Here is a 24314-nt window from a genome sequence, read left to right on the forward strand (position 1 = left end):
TCACAAGGTACCGTTTGTGTCCGGGAAAGGTTCATAGTTTCATAGTTGTCGATTTTCGAAAGAAATCAGTACATGTATATTATTTCGTATATTTTTCATGTTATTGATTTTATGGAAAGCACTGTTCATTAAAATGTTGTATCCTGTGTTATAGGGCTTGTTTCTCTCTACAATTTCCTATTTCACAATGTACCGTTTGTGTCGGGGAAGGGATCATAGTTTCATAGTTGTCGATTTTCGAAAGAAATCAGTACATATATATTATATCGTACATTTTTCATTTTGTAGATTTTATGGAAAGCACTGTTCATTAAAATGTTGTATCCTATGTTATAGGGCTTGTTTCTCTCTACAATTTCCTATTTCACAATGTACCGTTTGTGTCGGGGAAGGGATCATAGTTTCATAGTTGTCGATTTTCGAAAGAAATCAGTACATATATATTATTTCGTACATTTTTCATTTTATAGATTTTATGGAAAGCACTGTTCATTAAAATGTTGTATTCTATGTTATAGGGCCAGTGGTGTATCTAGAGATTGAGTCTGGGAGGGATAGTGTGAATATTCAAAAATGTACTAAATTTTAATTAAATTTTTGCTGGAAGGTATCGTAACTGTGGAAAAAAATCTACTTGGATTGGTTTGGATATTGTGTTTTAATTTGTGTTATTAACTTTTTTGTAGCAATTTTATTTTATACCAAATTTTATCTTATTAATTAATTTCTTTCTGGGAGGGGTAATTACCCTAATTATCCCTCCCGTATATGCGTCCCTGCTAATAATATTATTTTTATTTTTTTAATAACTTTTTTTAGCCGACCATACCAACAGGTATGGTAGTCTATTAAGATCAGGATTCGGAAAACTACATGTTACTTTTAAAAACTACATAAACTACATTACATGTAGTTAATTTAGTTTATGTAGAGGGTGTAGTTTATGTAACCTATATATGTAACTTTCAAATATCAAAGCTTTGAGACAGGTTTAACGCGAGGTTATAATAAATTGAAGCTTTTTTTGAATGTTTTGAGTTTTCGTATTTTATAATAATTTTAATATATTGTCTTATCCTTTATATTCTTTTTTTTATGAATTTATAATTCTAGTTCATTAACGTAGTTTTCATGTAGTTAATGAACAGAAAAAGACGTAGTTTTTGAAGAAAAACTACGCGTAGTTAATCAGGTAAATTACGTCTTAATTAACTACTTCCGAACCCTCATTAAGATCGACAAAAAAAATTTTTTTAATTTCACTCAAAATGAGTTATTTGGATCATAAATGACCTAAATACAAAATATTTTTATGGTGTCTGTCTGTCTGTCCGTCTGTAACACGATAACTCAAAAACCGCTGAGCCGATTTTAACCAAATTTGACACAAAAATACTGTGGCACCAGAGAATCTGGCCATTAGTTTTTGGTGGGGGTGGGGGGTTAGTAAGGGGATATGGGAGGGGGTTAAAAATTCTAAAAAATCGTAACTCCAAAATTACAATACATAGCGAAACGCGGTTTTCAATTTCAGATTAGGAATAATATTTGCAACAAAATTTGTAATAGCATCAAAATCAGTCAAAGTCGCAGTTTTTGAGATATTCCGTGTTTCCGTAGTCCGTTTTTGAGAAAATCCGTGTGGAGAACTCCAACCCCCCATCGGACGCGACCCCAGGTGGCGGATAGGGAAAATAACCGCGGATCAAAATTGGAAAAATTCCTTTACTTTGAAACTAAAAGAACTGCCTACCAACTTTTTATTAACATATTTTAGTATGGACGGCTATACGTGCCTCCCGGTGCCAATTTTCTCTCTAATTTTGCTGATATTTAACATTTTTAAGCTATATTTGTATTCGAAAAAAACTAGTTTTAGCTTTTTACCATGTTAAAATATCACAAGCAAGCTAGTCCAAATAATTTATTATATATATATATATATATATATATATATATATATATATATATATATATATATATATATATATATATATATATATATATATATATATATATATATATATATATATATATATATATATATATATATATATATATATATATATATATATATATATATATATATATATATATATATATATATATATATATATATATATATATATATATATATATATATATATATATGCTCTTATATATATCTCACTCAGCAAAAACAATACTGAACATTATAGGCTGTTTTTTTTTAGAATTTAGAATGAGTGGGAGGGGGGTTAATCACTGCGACCTTACAGATCCATTGTGTCCCCCTTTCTTGAGTCATAACTCATCATACAGTCCCAGGGCTTTGACAAAAGCCAGTATCTGGGACGGTTTTATAGAGGGTAGTTCTCCATCTCCAATATCAGTCGTACCAAAGTTCATGGCACGAATGGTTGTCGTCTCGGCGCACTCAGTGATGAGGTGTACTGTGTTTCCTCATTTTCCCCACAGAATCTGCATTCGCCGTTTCTTCTTAGTTTCAATCTACTGAGGTGTTAATTGAGGAGACAGTGTCCTGTTAAAAACCCCGTGACAATCCGAAGATTGTTCTTACTTAAACCCAGGAAGATCTGTGATTTTTCTTAATCATAAGCCCTCAGAAACTTCTTCGAGTGTCTTAGACCGTTGCAAGATTCCCACTCCAGGTTGCGGACGGAATCTTCCAAGTTTTTGAGTTCCGCCTTGAGTTGATTACCACTTGGAAAGCAGAACGGTTCTGGTCCAGTTAGTGGAGTGTTCGCTCCTTTTCTAGCTAGATCATTTGCTTTTTCATTGCCTTCTATCCCTTGGTGAGCAGGCACCCAGAGTAGGAGGACTTTGTTTTCTTTGCCTAATTTATTCAGCTTCTCTATGCATTCTTTGGCCAATTTCGAATTGATTGATACTGAGTTGATCGCTTTTACGCTGCTTGACTATCAGACAAGATGGCTATTTCTTGTTTCCGATAGTTCCTATCAAAGATAAGTTGTACGCATCTTTCGATAGCGTAGATTATAGCCTGTAGGATACTAGGGTAAGTGCCCATTGGTTCGGAGTATTTAGCTCTCGGCCCAAACACTCCGATCCCTGTTCCCGTATTGGTTTTGGAAGCATCAGTATACCAAGTTATGGTCTTTTAACTGCTGGGCAAGCGTTTCGCTCTTCCAATCCTTTTTATTGATCAATACTACATTGAGATGTTTCTCAAAGTTGTACGTTCTTGGCATATCGTCCACGGGAGTTGCAGGAGTGGTATTTCCTTTATGAGGGTGTTCCAAGCCCCTGATCTGACAATTCTCCCAGTACTAATTCCGTTAGTGACCATTCTAATCATTGTCGCATTGGCATATCTACCAATGACAATGTGCAGTGGTGTTAGATCTAGAATGACCTCCATTGCTGCTGTTGGTTATAGGCTGTTACAGGTAGGAATGATTTGCAGTTCTAAGGAAAATTTGATAAATAATTTTAAAAAACTATCTAGTTCATCGATTATAATACGTTAAGTACACTAAAACTCTAAAAAATATAGTATGTTCACTAAAACTGTCCTATAATCCACTCAAATGTATTTAATTAACGGAAAACAATGTAAAATTATTTGTAAACAAGATGAAAACTGCTGAGTACCAGACGATGACGCGCAATAGTAAAACTAAACTCAAAAATGTAAATAAACAAATAAAAAATAAATGAAATCGAGGCGATACCAGTGCATTGTAACTGGCACAATCAACCTCGACTTCTCCTCCTCAATGTTTGTTTGCCCTCTCCCTCTCACCCAAACAACCCCTATCTCTAATTGATCTCTCCGTCGCTCCGCACACTTCTTAACATCCGCGCGCCACACAACAGAGCACCACTGCAAACCGCTCTAACGACTCTCGAAAACGATACAGAGGATTCGTTAACGGCGGGGCACGGCTCTATATAGTTTTCTGAGCGGTTTAAGATGAATATTATCGAACTGGGTTTTAATTGGAGCCGGATGTATTGTACACAGTGTTCGTTCGACCGAGCTGCGCTTTTGTGTTCTGTGACGTAGTCGTTGTCGAGGGGACTTGTTTATTTTGCCCTTTTTTATTATTTTTTTCTCAATTAAAACGTTCCGGACGAGTCTATAAGTTTAGGGGAAATTTAAATTTATGAAAATTTAAGGGAATGTATAGTGTTTTGTGATTTAAAGAGTAATATTATCAGTAATTTTGGTAATATTACCTAATATTACCGCAAGATGTAAATATTGATTTTTTCCCGCTCTACTCTTTAGTGTTGCACAAGAGTCTTTAGAAGAAATTCAAGACAAGACTTTCAAAATTTCTTGTCTTGAATTTCAAGACAAGACAGAACTTTAATATGCAAGAAATTTCAAGAGCCTTGCAAGATTTCTTGAATTCAAGATTTCTTGAAAGTTAGTTAAAATTTCTTGAATTCAAGATCTCTGGAAAGATTTAATTAATTATGTTTTAATTAATTAATTAATAATTTTAATTTAAGGTCTTTGCGCAAGTTATGCAGGGTTTATACAACATTTACATAGTCGTAATCACAATCATAGTCATAATCATAAAAAATGATGTTATCCAACTTCACTGATTTAAAAATTATGATTATGAAAATGTTATATAAACGCACATTAAAATTGCGTTGTGATTATGACGATGATTAAGACTGTGATTATGTTTACGACTTATGCAAATGTTGTATAAACCCGGCATTAATATTGACCAGTGTTCATTTTTTTTTCTATCATAGCAAGTGTTTTAGAGTTGAGAATAAAATAAAATAAAGTCGAGGCAACAAACCTTATATTGGTAATTGGTATTATACACAAAATTATATTGGTATAATGGTATTTAAAAAAAAAACTAACGGTAGTTGAAACTAATGGAGGGGTCGCGGAGCACGCTATTTGCGCTCTTTGGTACCACTTTTCATGCACGAAATTGCTCCGCGAACAAAAAGTTGTATCAAATAGCGCAAATAGTACACCTTAGCATGATCTTTCTGTACACCCTGTGTCCAAACTTTTCCAACCTATCTTCCATAATAAAAAAAAATAAAATAAATACCATAAAAAATAAAAGTAACAAACGGGTAACCAAAATAGAACATAATAAACTAACAAGAATCAACAACTAGAACTAAAAAATGAACTTATGGAAATTCATTCATCCAGGAATTTAAACAAATTAAACTTCTTACCAATTCTGAATTTAGCCGGTTTCTGTGTTTCCTTATTACCAGTGCTGCCTTCGAAAAGATCCTGTCTGCGGGAACAGAAGTAGCCGGTATACAAAAAAAATCACGAGCCATCTTTGACAGCACTGGGAATATGACACTATGGCCTGCCACCATGCTAAAATATCTGTTTTATCGTTCACTCTTTGGATAGATAAATAATTTTGAAGTTCATTTTGAAAACCACTATCAGTATTGACATTAGAACTACAACTACCAAAACTACCTATATGTTCGTCTTCAGACGTAACAAATATTGAATTAAAATCAATATCAAATTCATTAACAGATGATGAAACGCTTGGTGTACTTAAATCTCTAGGTTTGTACATCGTAGGCTCAAAATAATTTTTAGAATTTCTTCAAATTTTGCCATTGATCTTTCCTCTAGACTTCTACCCCAAGACGTTAATTGAAACGCTTCTTTTTTATGGCGTTTTTTATGGCTTCATTTTTTCAAGACAAGAAATTTCAAGAGTCTTGCAAGACAAGACAAGACTTTGAAACTCTACGCGACGAAAATTTAACTGAAAATGAAAATTTAATTGCAACGGATTTCATCTATGAAACTGCAAGGCATCATTCAAAGTATCTTTTACAAGTAGATCTCATTATGGAGGCGCTGACTGGCACAACACAAAATTAGAGGTAATTATTTTGCTAAAGAATTCGACCTATAGGGTCCTTTGGGTACCTCTATCTACGTGCCGAGTGTGGTTCCAATCTTGAAAAATTGAAGTTGAAAAATCTTGATGATGAAAACGTCGAGGTCATCACCCTGTAACCCGTTGCCAATTATGCTGAAATCTACCTACATTTTTTTTCAATATCAAATCCTTAGTCCCATCCTAATTATGAAGATGTAAACGAAACGTCGCGACGTATTCAACTTTCGCTCACATAGCATACCCACCAAATTTGGTCGCGATCGGACGACATCAACTTTTGACGTTTCTTACGTCAAAACTGTCTGTCACAGTGACACGTGGCGTAAACGGTTAAGTTGGCGTTGGTCCAATTTATCAAAATACCAAATTTCATTTAAATATTTAAATCGAACGATTTTATGATTAGAACTTCTATATTTTTATGATTTTGTTGGTCTAACATCAACAAAATATTCCCTACGTTTGGACTAATTTTCTCGAAAATAAAGACATAATTTAGAATTCCGTTACAATACGGAAATAGATTGAAGTTTTGTGATTAGAGTGATATATAGTTTATATGGTTTTGTAATAAATTGCTCGCTATTTTATGGTAAATGCTTTGTAAACCTTAATCAAGCCTTAATCAAAGCACGCGTGTTTGGAATTTTGGGTGTGGCTTAACACTACAGGATCAGGCTAAGCTTAGGCAGATTTCTGAAATATAATATATATTTCTTTCGACCACAGACCCGCTTTACCCGACCCCTGAGAGAGACCCGAAAATACATCGTAATAGACTTTCAAATCGAAATTATAAAACGAACCATTCGCGTTATTTGACTTAAAGCAAAGTTATCTCCACAAAACCTGTTCCCAATATTGACTTAAACATATAGTAAAGTGTCTAAGTTCCAACTAGCTCAAGGTATACCCACTTAGAAGCGTAATCTATGCTCAAGACGGTTGAAAAAAGAAAAGGAACAACACAATTCACTAACATATATTTAAACGTTCATCGGCTATTAACTTTACATGTCGTCGATTGCTGCGAGCAATCGAGACTGTAAGCAATAAGTAATATTCTTGTTTGCCCGGCCATTACCTTCAGCAAATGTTTCTTATTTTAAGTAACAGTTTCACATGGGCAAATATGCTTTTCCCCGGCGAGCAGCATGAGCAAACAATGGCTTTTAAAAAGGCGACTTCCAACTGATCATCGATTTAGATCAATATTTGCACTGTGCTGCGCTCGAGAGGGGTTATATTTGGTCGAGGATTTGGTTTCGTTTAAGTTATTTTTAAAAGGATGTTCTTTTTAAAACTTTTGCTGGCATTTTTTAATATTACTTAAAGCGTTAATTATATATTTTATTTACAACCACATACGTAATACTGACATTACTGATTTTTAAAAAATTTGAAAGTGTCAAATTATCTACATTATTTCCCTCATCCATTTCCCTCACTCGGTTTTTCTTATTTCTCGCCTCATTTAATTAAGCAAAATATTCTTGTAATATATTTATTAAATACTTATCTAACATTAACAAAAATAAACAAGAAAATTAATAATAATAAAATTTTAATACATTTATTTGTTGAAGGTTTGGTTTGGTTGGCGTTTTAAAAAAGCGATGAGTTTGTGATATTTTGATGTCAGTCTTTTCCCTTAATTCTAGCCTTGTCCGTATCATGTTGTACGTAGCCCAAAGAGTAGATGGCTTTTTCTGCCTTGCCGTGTCGCTAAAATATGCCATCAAGACTGTTTCCGCAATTGACTAGGCGAGAGGATTGTACAATTGTACATTGAGTTATAACTCATCTTACAGTCTCAGGGCTTTGACAAAAGCCAGTATCTGAGACGGTTTTACAGAGGGTAGTTCTCCACACTGAAAAAAAAGATCTCTCAGTCGAAATGAATATGACTTTGACCCAAAAGATTGGCGCTTTTCAATAGGGCAAAGAACGACGTTTCTTTGCCCAAAACATCTTTTCATAAGGTTTAAACAATTACTTTAGAGAATAGAAGAATCTATTTGTCCAAAGTATTTCACTCTTGGCCCAAAATGAATAGGCAAAGAAGTTCTGGCTACAAGAACAATAGTCTCTTTGATTCATGCAAAAATTCTTGATTGAAAAGGGACATTTGTTGATTAAAGAGACACTTTTCTTAAACCAATAGCGAATACAATTGACTCAACTAAAATTTATTTTGATCTAAGAGAAGTCTATATATCATACACAGGCATATTACGGGGTATATTATTTTCTGATAAATTTAGGTTTTCCTGGTCTGTAGTAAGTAAAGTGATATTATTTTCCTCGATAGTAGTTATTTCTGCTTCTTCACTCCTTGGTATTTTTTGGGGTGGTTCATCACTCTACAAATTACAAAAAAATGTTACATCACGATTAATCAAAGTAAAGCAAATAAATTATTAAAATTATAAGCTTTGGTTCCATTTTCAATTTTTTAATACGACGATTTGAAATTCTAAAATTTTTGTAATTATTTGCATAAAAAAATGATACCTATATTCTTATTCTATCTATAGTCACGTATGCATTATCTAAACAGGTGCATTAGGTAAATGTCTCTTACCTTCAAATATAGTAAATAAATGCTCTAATTTCCATTTTCTCAGAAACTCCTTTAAAGAATCCATATATCCTAAAATTTGTCCATAAAAAATGACAAATGCATATTAATAACGATCACTAATTTGTTATACGATATGCGTTTAAAAAGCAAATTATGCAAAATTCCAAGTGGAAAATTCCAAGCAACAAAACCCGTGCGTACTATGATGTGGGACCTATGAAATTCGACGTACGACTGATCGGGCTGCTGACTGATTGTATATACCGTCCTTCGTCATTGTCTTTGCGTGTCGTTATTATTTTTCTTCAAAAGAGTATTTAGCTATTGGAAAAATGGCCATGATTCTTGAATGAAGTACTTCCTAGCGTATTTTTCTTATTATCTTAAAACAAAGTAACTTGCACTTGGTTGAATGAAAATAGATTCAAGAGAAATTTTCGAATTTTTCAAGAGAACCAGTTTTCTTGAGTTAAGAGAGTTTTTCTTCAGGCAAAATATTTTCTTTTACGCTAAAATAAATTATCTTGCGACTAATTTTTTTTTATCAAGAACGATGACGACTTTAGTTCAAGTCTATCTTTTTTATCAGTACACTTGGGAAAAGAACGGTTCTGGTAAAGGTAGAAGCTGGTGAAGTGTTTGCTTCTCCTCCCTGTAGGAGTAGGTGCCCATTGGTTCGGGGAATTTAACAGCGATTTGAAATGAAGTGAGAGCTTTTTTGTCGTCTTGGACAGATGACTGATTGACCGATTGATCTAGGAATGATTGAGACCAATGTCACTGATTTGCGGTGAACATCAGTTATTACAAATAAGCCATAAGCGTACGTGATGTGAGCTGTAAATTGCGAAGGAATCAGTCTTGATGACTCCGCAATTGCGAAGCAATATAGCTCTCGCTCTTAGCATTTCTTTCGGCACACCATTTTTCGTATACTTTCAATGCTATTTCATATCGCCCCCTACTTTTCTCTGGAACTAAACTGGCTTCTGCTCTTTTTGCAGCTTCTGTAAGTTCTGGTGGAGTACCAATATTAAAGTAGTCTTCAATATCAACTGAAATCAGAACTTTCCGACAACATTTTGGCTTTCTATATTAGATAAATTCGAAAAAGCGAACGAGAAATTCAAAACTGTCACTTAGTTGTTTGTTTTGCTGTTGAAGGTTTGCGCCATAACAACCACTGGTACCGGTAACTATAGATATGGAACATCCAAAACAGAAAACGACAAATTTTCGCATATTTATTTTTTTTTTCAAAATAAAATGCTGTCTCTATTTTTTAATTAATGATGTGGTTGTAAATAAAATAGTATACAAACCTCGGAGGAAAGTTTTCATTGTTGTATTTTAGCTGAACAAGCTTTTTTAACAAAAAGAATAAGCAGCTACGTGTAACATTTTGCATTTCAGTTCAATATTTCCACTGCAACGGGTTGATTCAGTGAGGAAAATAAGTTCGCGCGCAACAGCAAAAGCGAAAAAAATTGAGAATTTAATTACAAAAGAAAATAAAATTAAAACCTGTTAATTAATCTGTTTGAAGGTAAAGTCGTTGTAAACTGTTTTAATTAGTGACTGACTACTTGAAAGTTGTTTTTTTTTATTTGTTAACTCGCAATTTAATGATTAACTAACAAAATACTTCGTTAGCTGGCAGCGCACTTTTCTAGATTTTTCACTATGAAAAAACACTTTACTTCATTATTTTTCGTAAAAAAAACTAATATTTTAAATTAATTTAAACTAAAACTAACCCACTATATAAAACTTTTATAAATGTTTATCTGTATTCTCCCGTTTTTATCGTTGATTTATTGGAGAGAAAATAAGTTTTCAGTTTATTTGACACAAAAAGAAGAAGAAAATTGAGAACAAATAGTTTTTCAGAACACCCTCTGTTTCTTTCCTTGAATATATTGTATCAACACTGCAATTTTTAATATTAATTATTATACAGGGTGGCCCATCGAAAACGTTCCGCAAGGCATAAAGGCCAGGATATTTTTTTTTTCAAAAAATCCAAAAACACGTCAATTTTGTTTGTGAGGGGGACAACTTTTGTCCCAAAAATGATTGCAAAATCTTCAACCCTCTAAGCGGGGCTGTCATCCCCCAACTTTTTTCAAATGGGAAGGGGGGTCAAGTGGTACCGCAATGAAAAGGGCTTTTTATTCTCTATACTTTCCCGCTTTGTTTTTGAAAATCGGTCGAGTCGTTGAGAAAATATGAAGGATTGAAATTTGTAAAGTTTATTTAAACATTTATCAGAGTATATGATAAGGATAAATTCCTTCGACCAGTTTGCTGTTTTTTCTTATTATTTCTAGATGTTTACGCATTTTTTCACTTGACACAAGGTTGAACGATCAGGTGCGGCAGTTGCTAGATAGCTGTTCTGTGACTTGTGCGTTGAAGATCTTCTCAATATCGTTAAACTGACGTAAAATCGAATTTCCAAAAATACCAGCCCACACGTTCAATTTCTGAGGGTTTGGTGTGTGCACCTCGTGAAAAACCCCTCAGCCCAGTACCGACAGTTATGCCGATTAACTACACCTTTCAAAAAGAAAGTACACTCATCCGAAAAACACACATTAAATAGGAAATTATTATCATTCGCCACTCGTTCACTCACAGTTTCACAAAATTGCAAGCGACGATCAAAATCGTCTTCGTTGAGTTCTTGTACCAACTGAATTTTGTACGGGTGAATTTTGTACGAAGTTTCCGGAATACACTTCGGACCACCCTGTATATTAATAGAGTTATCGAGAAATGAACATAATTATGTTCATTATTGCAAAAAAATGAATAACTCGAGTACCAAAGGAAAAAAGCGGCCCGCAAATTTCAGCGTTTAATTAAAAAAAAAAAATGAAACGAGAGAAGTTTAAAAACGTGAAAACAGTTTTCGAGGGAGTCGAAGCCAATGTAAACTGTTTTTTAATTTAATGGCCGCTCCGGCCACTCGACACGGCTTTTTATTAATTATCCCGCAGTGGCCACCGCACACTCCAGAGTTTGTTTCCGGTATTGTTAGGGCTGCGCGCAGGGTCCCGGATTAAAAGGGCGTCCGACGAAGGCCGGACCTACACCCACCCCCACTTTACCCTAAACCAGTCCTCTTAAGGGCTTCGGGTTTGCTTTTTCCGCTACGTACGTTGTTCTTCGGTCCAGACTAAACGGCACGGATGTTTGTTCCTTTGGGGTTGCATTTATGGTTTCATTTTTGATTTAAATTAAACGAATTTTTATAAATTTGATTGATTTTTTTACGGCACTGGATTCTACGTGAAAGACTCTAAACTGAAAAAATTAATTTGTGAAATTAATAGCCTTTTATTGGTGTTATTATATTGATTTTTGATTCAAATTCACATTTATTTAGAATAATTTATCAACTAACACAATTAAGTATGTAATTAATGAATATTTGGGTGGAAATAATGGCGGTATATTTAATTAATGATATACTCTTTTATAAAGATTTAAATACTTTTCTTTTTGTATACAAATGGGCTAGTAATATTGTAGTTTTTTTTATTAGCACCTGTACATTTTGTACATTTGTTGCTCTAAAAACAATCTAAAATGTCAATATTCCATGGGTATATTGATAAATGAGGTCTAAATTATAAGAAAACGCATTTTCTACGAAAACTTGAAGGGATAGGTAAAAAATGGAATAGTAGAATTTGATAGGCAATTAAATTGTGCATCTGATTCTCCAAAAATATATAGAGTGTTCTATTTAAATTAAACAAGGTATTGCCGTTTAAATCTAGAAAATATTTAAAATAAATTTTTAGGCACTCTGTATGAAGTAGTATTATTTTTATTATTGCAACACAATAACTGATTAATAAATAAACATCAGTAAATATTTAGTATGAAAAACTTTCATACCCTTGGAGAAATAAAGCCTTAAAATTTTTACTGCAATTTCACAAAATTGAAAATATTTCATAAACGTGTGATAAACCTTAATCAAATTTACCTTTATTTTAATCGTTGAATCTAAAAATGTAATAATATACCGGGTGTTCTGTTTAAAAAAATACAACTTTGATATTTTTTATTTATTTGGGACACTCTGTATCTTGTAAAAATATTTTTAAATTGTAGCTCTAATAGTCCTTCAACAAACCCAAAACTTAATATCTATACTAATATATAAAATCCTTAAGTAACTGACGTACTGATTAATCACGATCCTGCTTAAACCACTCAACGTAAGAAGCTCAATTTTGGCATACAGGTTGATTCTAGGGTGTAGAGGTTCGATAAGTACCAAGAGGGTGAAACCACCCCTCCAATATTACAATATTTTTTATTTAAAAAACGGTTAAGTTTCCGAAAAAACGCTTAAACACGTATATTTTATTTTGTTTTTTTACATATATTAAGATTTTGTAAAAATGTATACAGGGTGTGTCGAAAAATCTGGTCATTGATTAATCACGATCCTGCTTAAAGCGCTTGACGTAAAAAGCTGATTTTTGGAAAACAGATTGACTTTAGGGTGTAGAGGTTCGATAAGAAGGGGTTTTTCCAAACTCGAATTCTAAGGGGGTGAAACTATCCTTCAAATATTAAAATATTTTTTATTTAAAAACCGGTCAGTTTTTCGGAAAAACTCTTAAGCACGTATATTTTATTTTGTTGTTTTACATATTTTAAGATTTTTTATAAATCTATACAGGGCGTTTCATAAAATATGACCACTGAGTAATCACGATTCTGCTTAAACTGCTTGACGTTTAGAGCTGATTTTTGGCAAACGGATTGACTATGGGGTGTAGAGGTTCGATAAGGAGGCGTTTCTCGAATCTCAAATTCCAAGAGGGTGAAAACGCCCCTCAAATATTACAATATTTGTTATTTAAAAAAAAGTTAGTCTTTCGGGAAAACGCTTGGACAATCATAATTTATTTGGTTTCTTTACATATTTTGAAATTTTTTAAAAAAGGTTGTTCCAAAAAATAATATTTAAAAGGGTGTTCCAAAAAGTTGGGTAATTGATTAACCACGATTCTGTTTAAACTGCTTGACGTAAAAAGCTAATTTTTGGCAAACGGATTTTTCGAAAGTCAAATTCCAACGAGATGAAACTACCTCTCAAATATTACCAAGTTATATAATAATATCGCCATATTGTTTTTTCTCATGCTGACATAAATGTGAGGAATTTTGGTTTGTATGTTAATGGAAATTTTGCTTTGCTTTATCATCACCCATTACAAATGATTAATTCCAAGCGAACGAAGTCGCTTGGCATGTTCGGTATATAATAATTTGTAAAAATCTAATCGTTTAGCTACAATACTCCGTGTCGTATATGTTGCGTGAGTTCTTTTCGAAGTGTTTTCTTTAAAACCCTAAACTCTTATAAGAGTTTTGCTACAGTATGATACTACAAAATTATACGAAATTTTACTTTTTTTCTTCCAGTAACAAAACGTTTTCTTTAAAACCCTAAACTCTTATAAGAGTTTTGCAACAGTATGATACTACAAAATTATACTAAATTTTCCTTTTTTTCTTCCAGCAACCAAACGTTCCCGCACCACCCCCGACGACCTACCCTGACCAAGACCAAGACCACCGCCGGCCTACCTCACGCAGTCCGGCACCCCCTCCACCTCCGTCTATGCTCTCTGCTCATCAACAGCCGCCCCAAATAACCATGTGCCCCTCGCCACCCGAAGAACTCACGGCCAGCCCGGATGCCGACCTGGACGTGGAGGAGGATGACGAGGACGTCCAGCACGAGACGCCCGAGAACCTGTCCTTGAAGCGGGAGAAGATGCAGAGTCCGGAACCGGTCAGTGGGGGGCAGGAGGGGAGTTTCGGCGGGTTCCATCATAATCCTTTTATTGGGCAGTTCCCGACGCCGCAGCAGTTGCAGCAGATTCAGCCTCCGTCGCAGAGGTCGCCGGTGAATATACTGATGAGGGTGTTTCCTGGGAGGAGGAGGTCGGACGTAGAGGCTATTTTGCAAAGGTAGGTTTTGATCAAGTGTCAATAAACTCAGTGAAGGCGCGTTGTTTAATAATACTGGTTGTAAAAAAAAAACCTGAAGCACTGGCACCATTCCTGCTAATTTTTATGGTGCTGGCGTCCCAGTTTAGAAATGGTTATAATACCTTCAGAAATCAATTATTTGTCGGTCAGTGGTGTCTCAGATTATACAGGGTCAGTCTTAAACTCGGTTCTTAAATTAGTGCAAATATTTTTAGAGTATTTCATTCATTTTGAAAATTTTGATATTTTTTTGAAAAATTTTGTTAGTTTTAGTTAAAAATATATTTCTGACAATATGGCAACATGAGTAGTAGATTAAATTTATAAGAAAGAAAACCCAAAAGAAAACCTAAAATAAAAAAAATAAACTATTTTAAACGTCACAAAAGTTTTAATTTTTGCGACGTGATTGACAATATAAAAAGTTATTTTAATGTCTAGGCATAAAACTAAAGCACTTTGCCGCCTAAGGCACGAAACTATATTAATAACCTGACAAAGTGTCAAATTCAACGAGCGTAACCATAGTTTCTCAATATATATCTATATAATTACATACAATGTATGAGTTTAAAATTCATTATTAGAACGTTTAAAATTGTTTAAAACTTATTTGTGGGATTTGAAAAAATAGTATGTTCTATTCGAGTAAATGACTTTTTGTGCCTTGGTTGTATGCCAGCGGTAACAGTCAAACGTACAGCCTCGTACACAAACACATATCTTTTTTTAAATTTATTTGAAAAACGGTAAAAAATATGTTTTTAAAAAAAAAAAAAAAAATCAAAATATTTGCACTTATTTAAGACTCACCCTGTATATCAAGTTTTAAGCTGTTTGGGCTCAGTTTATACCGAACATTAATTCAAAGCTTGTTTTAAATGATGTGGTTTACAGGCCAAGCAACGCATTATAGAAAATGCATCCCTTATACCATACACTCATATACCATCCTCTTTTACCTCCTCTACCACACCAACAGGTATGGTAGGCTATTAAGACCGACGCAAAAGTTTTTTAATTTCACTAAATGAGTTATTTGGGTCAAAAATGACCTAAATACAAAAATATTTTCATGGTGTCTGTTCGTCCGTCTGTCTGTCTGTAACACGATAACTCAAACACCCCTAAACCGATTTTAATCCAAATTTAAGTAATAAAAATACCAAATCTCGAGAATCGGGCCATTAATTTTTGGTGGGGGAGGGGTTTGGTAAGGGAGTATGGGAGGGGATTAAATTTTAAAAATCTCCAAAATTACTGTAGCTAGCGAAACGCGGTTTTCAATTTTAAGATTAGGAATAATATTTGCAACAAAATTTGTAATAACATCAAAAAATTGGAAAAAATTCTCTACTTTTGAAACCAAAAAGAACTGCCTAACAACTTTTTATTAACATATATTAGTGCGAGTATTTTATTTTCTTTTTAATATGTTATTGCTTCTTTACTCAGATGTCGAGGCGATATCCTCCAAGCCATGGAACTAATGATCGGCACGAACCCTCCATACCATCCGCTTTCTCCCCATTGGGCGTACCGTACCACCTACAAAGGTACAGCCCTCCCAGGAGGTTCCTGGCCGCACCCTACGCTGGTACCGGATACCTGTCATCCGTTATCCGACCTCCAGCGGATTACATCTCTCTGGTGGGGTCGCTGCATGACACCACAGCCTCATCACCTGCTTCCAATACGAGTTCGGATAAGACGTCGTACTCTGAGTAGCTTTACAGGTAAAGGTAATGTGCTTTACCTTGAATAGGATAGACTTTGTTGATGTTGGTCGGACTTGGGTTGGAGATGTGCTTGTTGAGTGTCAGAATGGTTACTTTGATCTTATTGTTTTTCTCTGAGATTAATTTGGATTAATTTTTTTTCGAAAATTGTTATTCATGACTCAAACGCACATGCAAAATATAGGATAATATTAAAAAATATCGGAATTTGTTGTACTTATTATAATAATAGGGAAGTTCCGGAAATTTCACATTAAAATAGTAAAAGTTCGTAGCAATGTATAACCTAAATTGCTTAGTTTCAGAAATACAAGGTATAGAAGTTTAACTTTTATTTCGATTTTTTCCAACATTTGAAGTAATGTCAATATTTGGGTGAAAATAGGTGTCTGGGAATTTTTTAAAATGAGAAAAAATAAATAAATTTAATTTTGATGTCTAAGAGCGTAGTTTTAATCTGCTTGAAGAGTAACTTTCAGCCTGCCTGTATAAAACAATGGAGTTATTTCCGTGATTTCATACGCCTTGGTAAATTACCACGAGCAACCGTTCTAAAGATATTTACAATGGAAATTTTTTTTTTTTGTCATTATTGACAAAATGAACATGTTGAGTAGATAGTTACATATTCGACTCAAACAATAAATTTGGGAACTTTTATTTTTTTTTTAATTTATCATAAATTTTTCTTCGAAAAAATGATGATAAAACAGTTTCTGTTGAACTTTGACACAAAATCATTTCAAATTTATGATTTCAGTCTAATAACTATTTAGTCAACTTTGTTAATTTATGTCAATGATGCATGGCAGGTATTGATAATCTCGACTCCAAATATCTCGAACCATTAGTCGTAGCGATTTACCAAGAGATCTTTTACGTAAAAAAACCTCGCAAAGGTATGTTTTTTGCTCAGTAGTTTTATACAGGTACAGACAAAAAGTTATTACTCTTCAAACAAAGCGTAAATAAGTAGGCGGCGCCCCCTACAAGTAGGAGTCATGTTGATATCAAAATCAAACTTCTCATGTGAAAAAACTCCTAGACATCCAAAGACCACTTTCATCCAAATATTGACGTTACTTCAGAAATTATTTGGAAAAAAATCGAAATAAAAATGAAACTTTTTACACCCGGTTTCTCCAAAATCAAGCATTTTTAGGACATAAATTTAAAATTAAAAAAAACTTTTTACTTATTTTATCTGCAGAATATGCTGCCGAAGTTTCCGGAATACAGTCTGACCACCCTGTATAACAATCTAGTCAAGAAATAAATTAATTTTTTCCTTAAGAACCTTATTTAGAACTTTAGATATTTTTAATCAGCTTTTATTACTTTTTATAATCACTTTGCTTTTAAGTTTTTTACCTAAACTTATAAAAACTATTATTTCAATATAATATCGAAAAATTTTACATTTGTTATAATATTTTTACAAGGATTTCTAAAGATATTATTTAAAAATCCATACTTTCAAAAATTCTACGTTTTTTAAACTAAATAGGATTTTTTAGAGAGAATAATTTTTTAGGGATTCCTTGTACATGAACAAACAAAAATATATAATTGTAAAATTTGTAGATAGGAAAAAAAGAACAAAACATATTATTACATTTTATAAATGTTGTATATAAAAAACCTAGATGTAGTAATAGAATAACATAGTAAAATGTATACATAGTTGATGATATTATAATTAATAAAAGGTGAAACCATTAAATGAATAAGATGTATGATTTTTTTGGTGTAAAAATTAAATAATGAGCTTTAATAACTTTAATTGATAATATACTTTTTTTTAAAGAAAAAAAAAAAAAAAAAAAACTATTTTTTTTAGTATTTTAGTTTATTTTATTATCGATGAATTTTTGAGATATTTTAGTTGTGGCAATTATACACAGTCGGTAACTATACTGTACACACTAACATTACTGTACACAGTTTAAACAGAATCGTGATTATTCAATGGTCATATTTCATGAAACACCCTGTATTTTTTTTTAAAATCTTAAAATATGTAAAACAACAAAATAAAATATACGTGCTTAAGAGTTTTTTCGAAACTTGACCATTTTTAAATAACGTAAAAATATTGTAATATTTGGCAAGTGGTTTCACCCTTTGGAACTGAATTTCGAAAATCCTTTCTTATCGAACCCTACACCCTCTATAATCAACCTGTATGCCAATGAACTTCTTATGCTGAGTGGTTTGAGCAGGATCGTGATTAATCAGTATGTGAGTCAATTAAGGATTTTTATACAGGGTTGTTCACCACATACGAGACAGAGTAATAGAAGCCAAACGATGAGATTTTTACAAATTGTAAGTTTGGGGTTCGTTGAAGGACTATTAGAGCTTGCCAATTTAAAAATATTTTATAAAATACAGAGTGTCCCAAATAAATAAAAATATCGTTGTATTTTTTTTTAATAGGAACACTTTATATATTATTACATTTTTAGTTTCTACGATTAAAATAGAATAATAAACATTAATATAAAATTATTATACTTAAACCTTACCGTTTTTGAAATATTTTCAATTTTGTGAAATTGCAGTAAAAATTTTAAAGTCTTATTTCTCCAAGGGTATCAATGTTTTTAATACTAAAATATTTAATGAAGTTTATTTATTGATCAGTTATTGTGTTGCAATAATAAAATAATACTCACCTATACAGAGTGTCTAAAATCTCTATTTTTAAATAATTATTAGCTTTCCTTCAAACGGCAATAACTTTTAATTTAAATGAATGCCCTGTATATTTTAGGAGAATCAGATGTACAATTAAATGTCTATCAAATTGTATTATACCATTTTTTACCTATCCCTTCAAGTTTCGTAGAAAATGCATTTTCTTATACTTAGACCTCATTTATCAATATATCCATGGAATATTGACATTTTAGATTGTTTTTAAAGCAACAAATGTATAGTCAACAGATTGTAATATTATCGTTTTAGCAAAACGATAATATTACTAGCCCATTTGTGGCGCAAAAAGAAAACTTTATTTAAATCTTTATAAAAGAGTATACCATTAATTAAATATAACACCATTATTTCCGCCCATATACTAATTAATTACATACTTAATTGTGTTCGTTAATAAATTATTATAAGTAAATGGATTTTGAGTCAGAAATCATAATAATAAGTTATCAAATTAAAGTCTCTGTTGTTAAATAAAAGATTTATTAAAAAATGAAATATCATTTTTAAGGTGTTACTTTTATCACACTGTCTAATGCCCATAATAAAATTCAATTTTTTAGTATTTGGAGTACTATATTAATTAACGCAAACAGTCAGCTAATGTAGTTTGAATCCTGGATCATATTAATTGGTCCCTTTAACAAATATTTAAACAGTTTTTTTATTTTTAATGAAATAAACGAATTATATCGACAATATATATCTGTACTCTTTAAAATTTGGTACATCTTTAAAAATAATCTAAAATGTCAATAGTCCATGGGTATATTGATAAATAAGTTCTAAATTACAAGAAAAATGCATTTTCTACGAACCTTAAAAGAAATAGGTAAAAAATGTATAATATAATTTGATAGACAATTAAATTCAGCATCTGATTTTTGTAAAATATACAGTGTTCCATTAAAAAAAAAAAAAAAAAAAAAAAAATACTATTTAAAATAAATTTTAGACACTCTGTATAAGGTAGTATTATTTTATTATTGCAACACAATCTAGTAAATATAAAAACTTCAGTAAATATTTAGTATTAAAAACTTTGATACCCTTGGTAAAATGAAGCCTTAACATTTTACTGCAATTTCAATAAAATTGAAAATATTTCAAAAACGGTAAAGTTTAAGTATAATTAATCTTAATCAAATTTTACCTTTATTTTAATCGTAGAAACTAAAAAATGTAATAATATACAGGGTGTTCCATTTAAAAAATACAACTTTTGATATTTTTTACTTATTTGGGACACTTGTATCTTGTAAAATTATTTTTAAATTGTACCTCTAATAGTCCTTCATCGAACCCAAAACTTACAATTTGTAAAAATCTCATCGGTTAGCTACAATACTCCGTGTCGTATGTGGTGAACAACCCTGTATATTAGTATGGATTATATTGGAAATGTCATCGATCGTCATTTCCAAGCCAACTGGACGCCATTTTTTTTCGATCATACGGTATTACTTCTCTACTGTGTCATTGCATGTTTTGGTTGGTCTTCCTCTTGGTCTATATCTTTCATACAAACATAAAAATCATATTTGAATCCTTTTTTAGTCTTCTTATTCAATGTATCACTACAGAAAACATTACTGTCTGCTATTGTCCTTGTATTATTAAGTTTCAGCGTTTGCAATATGCTAATAAACATGGGTAAACAATAGCCCGATCTTCAGAGCGTCAAGAGGAGGGTACACGTATGACTATTATCCCGCCGCACTAATCTCAACGTCTAGAGCCCTTATTATACGGGTTACTATGCCATTATATTACATGGTAACTGGAGACTTGTCAATACTTAATTAAATTTACCCATGAGGAATACGTAGAAAGTCTGGATGATTTTTGGGCATTTTTTTCAGGTGGGGGAGCAAATTGTAATGTTTGGTTAGTGTAAAGGTAGATAAGGGATGGTCCAAATCAAGAAGTATCTTGTTTTTAAACTGTGAAATTTTAATCATATTTTAGGTAAAATTGTTACCTTTTTAATTAATTTTTTTTCAAATTAGTGCACTTTAAATTAAACTGATTTTATGAACTTTATAAAAACAAAAATTGATCAGTATGATTCATTTATGCTTCGAAAATTGTTCTGGAATATACTAAAGTGGGTATAATATCAAAACGACTAAATATTTCGCCACGATACTATTTATAGATTCCAGGCAAAATCAGATGAGTTTGAATTAAAAACAATACATCAATCATTCAAATCCTCTTAGATGTCAATAACAACTGTTAGTAATGGTAAGTAATAAGGTAAGAGGGGTCCTGTTGGGTAAAAAAAACCCAACAAGACTGTCAAAAGTTATACTGAGTCATAAATACACAAAAATCTTAAAATTAAATAATGGCCATTAATTTCATTAAATTTGGTATCACAATGCTTCATTATGATATATGATTTTGCTTTAATATATAAACTACTTTGAGGAGGTGTTTTTTTATGACATGTATATATATAACCTGATTTTATATTAATATTTAAGTCTAGGAATGAATAGTGAGTGATTTGTATATGTATTATAATATCACAATTAATTAATGTATTAAATTTGTATTTATGTATCTATGTTTTGATTAGGTACACTCTAGTAATTAAAAATGTTTATTGTCCAGAAATGTATATTATCAAGATTTAAATTTTGAAGATGTTTTAATATCTCATAATATACAAAATCGTTGATAAAACACTAGCAAATGTATATATTAGTATTATTAAAGAAATACATGTTTTTTGTCTGATTAAGAACTGTTGTCTTATTGTGTGTAACCTTCTAATCTAAAATATTAATATTTTTATTATTATTTAACCAATCGACCCATTGGTATTCTTACTTTTTTCCAAAAACTCTTTTTATACAGGGCATCTCAAATAGTTTTCTATGAGCTCCTTAGCTGATAGGGATGTATTTCATTTTACTTTAATGTTGAAATAATGGACGAATGGTTTTATATCACCAACGCCAAATGAAATTTTAAACTTTATTTTTCCACATGAAAAGGAGGGAATTGGTGTTTTATTTGCTGTTGTAACAGCAGAAGTTCCAACACTCCACCACTGTAATGTTGATTTCATGTAATATCATTTTAAACAGAACGTCAACGGTTTATCTATCTGCTTATAACTAAAACTTTCTTGAATTGTATTTAGATAGGTACATTAAACATAATTTTAATTTTTTCGTTGTGATTTTTTTGCTTTTGCGGACGGGAGGATATACCATCTGGTCGAAAAAAATGGCGTCTGAGTTGGCTTGGAAATGTACTGATCGATAACATTTCCCATATAAATTTACATACTTATAAAAGGACAGCGATTCTACTTCATCGCCATAGACGCCGTTTTTTCTTGATCATATACGGTACTCTGGAACCCTTGTAGAAATCCACTGATTCCCTTTGGATTCAACGCAGTGGTGTTTTAAAAAATACCTTTTTTATTTTTAAAGTTTAAAATATATACTTCATAGAAGATTATCTATTTTGACATGAGAAATTTGATTTTGTGAGATTTGAAGGGGGCGCCATCACATACATGTATTTTAACTGTTTTGAAGAGTAACGACTTTTTTCTCTCTCGCCCGTACTCGTATAAAAGCTACTGAGTGAAAAAATATACATTTCCTTGGTTTTTACGTAAAATGTCTCTGATAAAAAATCACTACGAGCAGCCGTTCTCAAAATATTTAGAACGAAAATAGTCAACACATGTCAATAATAAAAAAAAAAAAAACATGTCGAGTAGATACTTTCATTTGACTGAAATGATAAATTTGAAACTTTTATTCTTAAATAATCATAAATTTTTCTTCGAAAAAAATGATGATAAGACAGTTTTTGTTGAGCTTTTGGCACAAAAACATCTCAACGATTTCAGTCTAATAACTATTCACTCAACATTTTTAATTTATGTCAATGATGACACAGGTATTAATAATTTAGATTTCAAATATCTTGAGAACCATTACCTTTACTAAGAAACGTTTTTTTTACTTAAAAATGTCGTAAATATATATTTTTACCATTAGTTTTTACAGGTACGGACGAAAAGTTATTACCCTTAAACCAATTAAAAATATTTAGGTGGCGTCCCCTACAAGTAGGAATCATAGTTTCGAGTCATTTGTCATCAAAATCAAATCCCTCATATATCATAAAACTTCCAGACACGAATTTTCATCCAAATGTTGAAGTTACTTCAGAAATACTTCAAAAAAATCGCAATAAAATTAAAAAAAGTTCTACACCCTGCATCTCTTGAAACTAAGCATTTTAGAACATACATTTATACGAACTTTTTACTTATTTTTATCTGCAGAATATGCTGCCAAAGTTTCCGGAATAGCGTTCGGACCGGGCCTGTATAAAGTCGGTGATTAACTTCTGCCCACCCATCTATCTACGTCCACATCTACAAAAACTGTAGATAATTATTATCTAATAACATCTTTTAGTAACATAACCGGAATTGTCTGTATTGCCAGTTACGAGTTTAGTCTTAATTTTCTTTTTATACCGAGTTTACATTATATTAAAATCCTCCATTATCCTCATCCACATTATTTAATTTTTACACGTCACATGTCAAAGACTCTTTCCTCTTCCTATCTGTGCACTATTAAATCTGAAATCATTCTTACTACTGAAATAAAAGAAACTCCACAATGACCTCCCCCCGCTAGTCTCAATTAAACCGCTCATCTTCCAAATTAAATCGTCATCAATTACTGGTCACGTCGTCCCCCATAGAGGGCGCACGGCGCGGAAGGGGAGCCCGACCGCAGTTTAATTCGAACAATAAAACTAAACACACGCCACTGTTTACAATATAATTTATACGATCTGTTAGCTACAGGCTAACAATGGGACCTAATAACTGGCTTCATGTATTCAATACGGCCGGGCCGAGACCGTAATGCCACGCAGCAGCAACACGGGGTGAGTCTGCAAGGAAGGGTTGGGACGACGTAGTAAGATTGGTATTTATTACTCATTTACTACGTTAAACAGTCATAGTCTACACTATCTGAGAAACTCTTCGAAACATGCCAAGGTGGCATTTTGTTGCCCAACTTTGACGCATTTCGGTATATTTCCAGTCTTGACCCAGGTGTGTATTCTGTTGCTTACCTTGGTTGTGATTTTATGTCTGCTTCTATCGGTTTCCTGAAAGTTTTCTCATTACGGAACACGGTTCCTGAAAATTCGGTTATAACTGTCACCAAACTAACCAGCGCGAGAAGGTTGGTTTTTCTGGTTTTGTTTGTCAATCAATGTCATTTATGTGACAGAAATCAAGCAAATATTGAAAGTTCGAGTAAAATTCCCATTTAATTTCTAAAATTTGTA

The 24314-nt window shown here is 32.3% G+C and overlaps 1 protein-coding gene across 1 annotated transcript; it reads left to right on the top strand.

The window, feature by feature from the left end:
* Positions 1-3371: 3371 nt before the first annotated feature.
* Positions 3372-16361, top strand: LOC115886001 (doublesex and mab-3 related transcription factor 3, truncated-like). Its single transcript, XM_030905031.1, is given in 4 exon segments — positions 3372-3410; positions 14030-14484; positions 15961-16001; positions 16004-16361. Coding segments are annotated over 4 exon segments (765 nt in total). The 3' UTR covers positions 16234-16361.
* Positions 16362-24314: the final 7953 nt, after the last annotated feature.

The sequence above is a fragment of the Sitophilus oryzae genome, unplaced genomic scaffold (assembly GCF_002938485.1).
Source record: "Sitophilus oryzae breed Bouriz unplaced genomic scaffold, Soryzae_2.0 scaffold_1120_pilon_pilon, whole genome shotgun sequence".
Lineage (NCBI taxonomy): Eukaryota > Metazoa > Arthropoda > Insecta > Coleoptera > Curculionidae > Sitophilus > Sitophilus oryzae.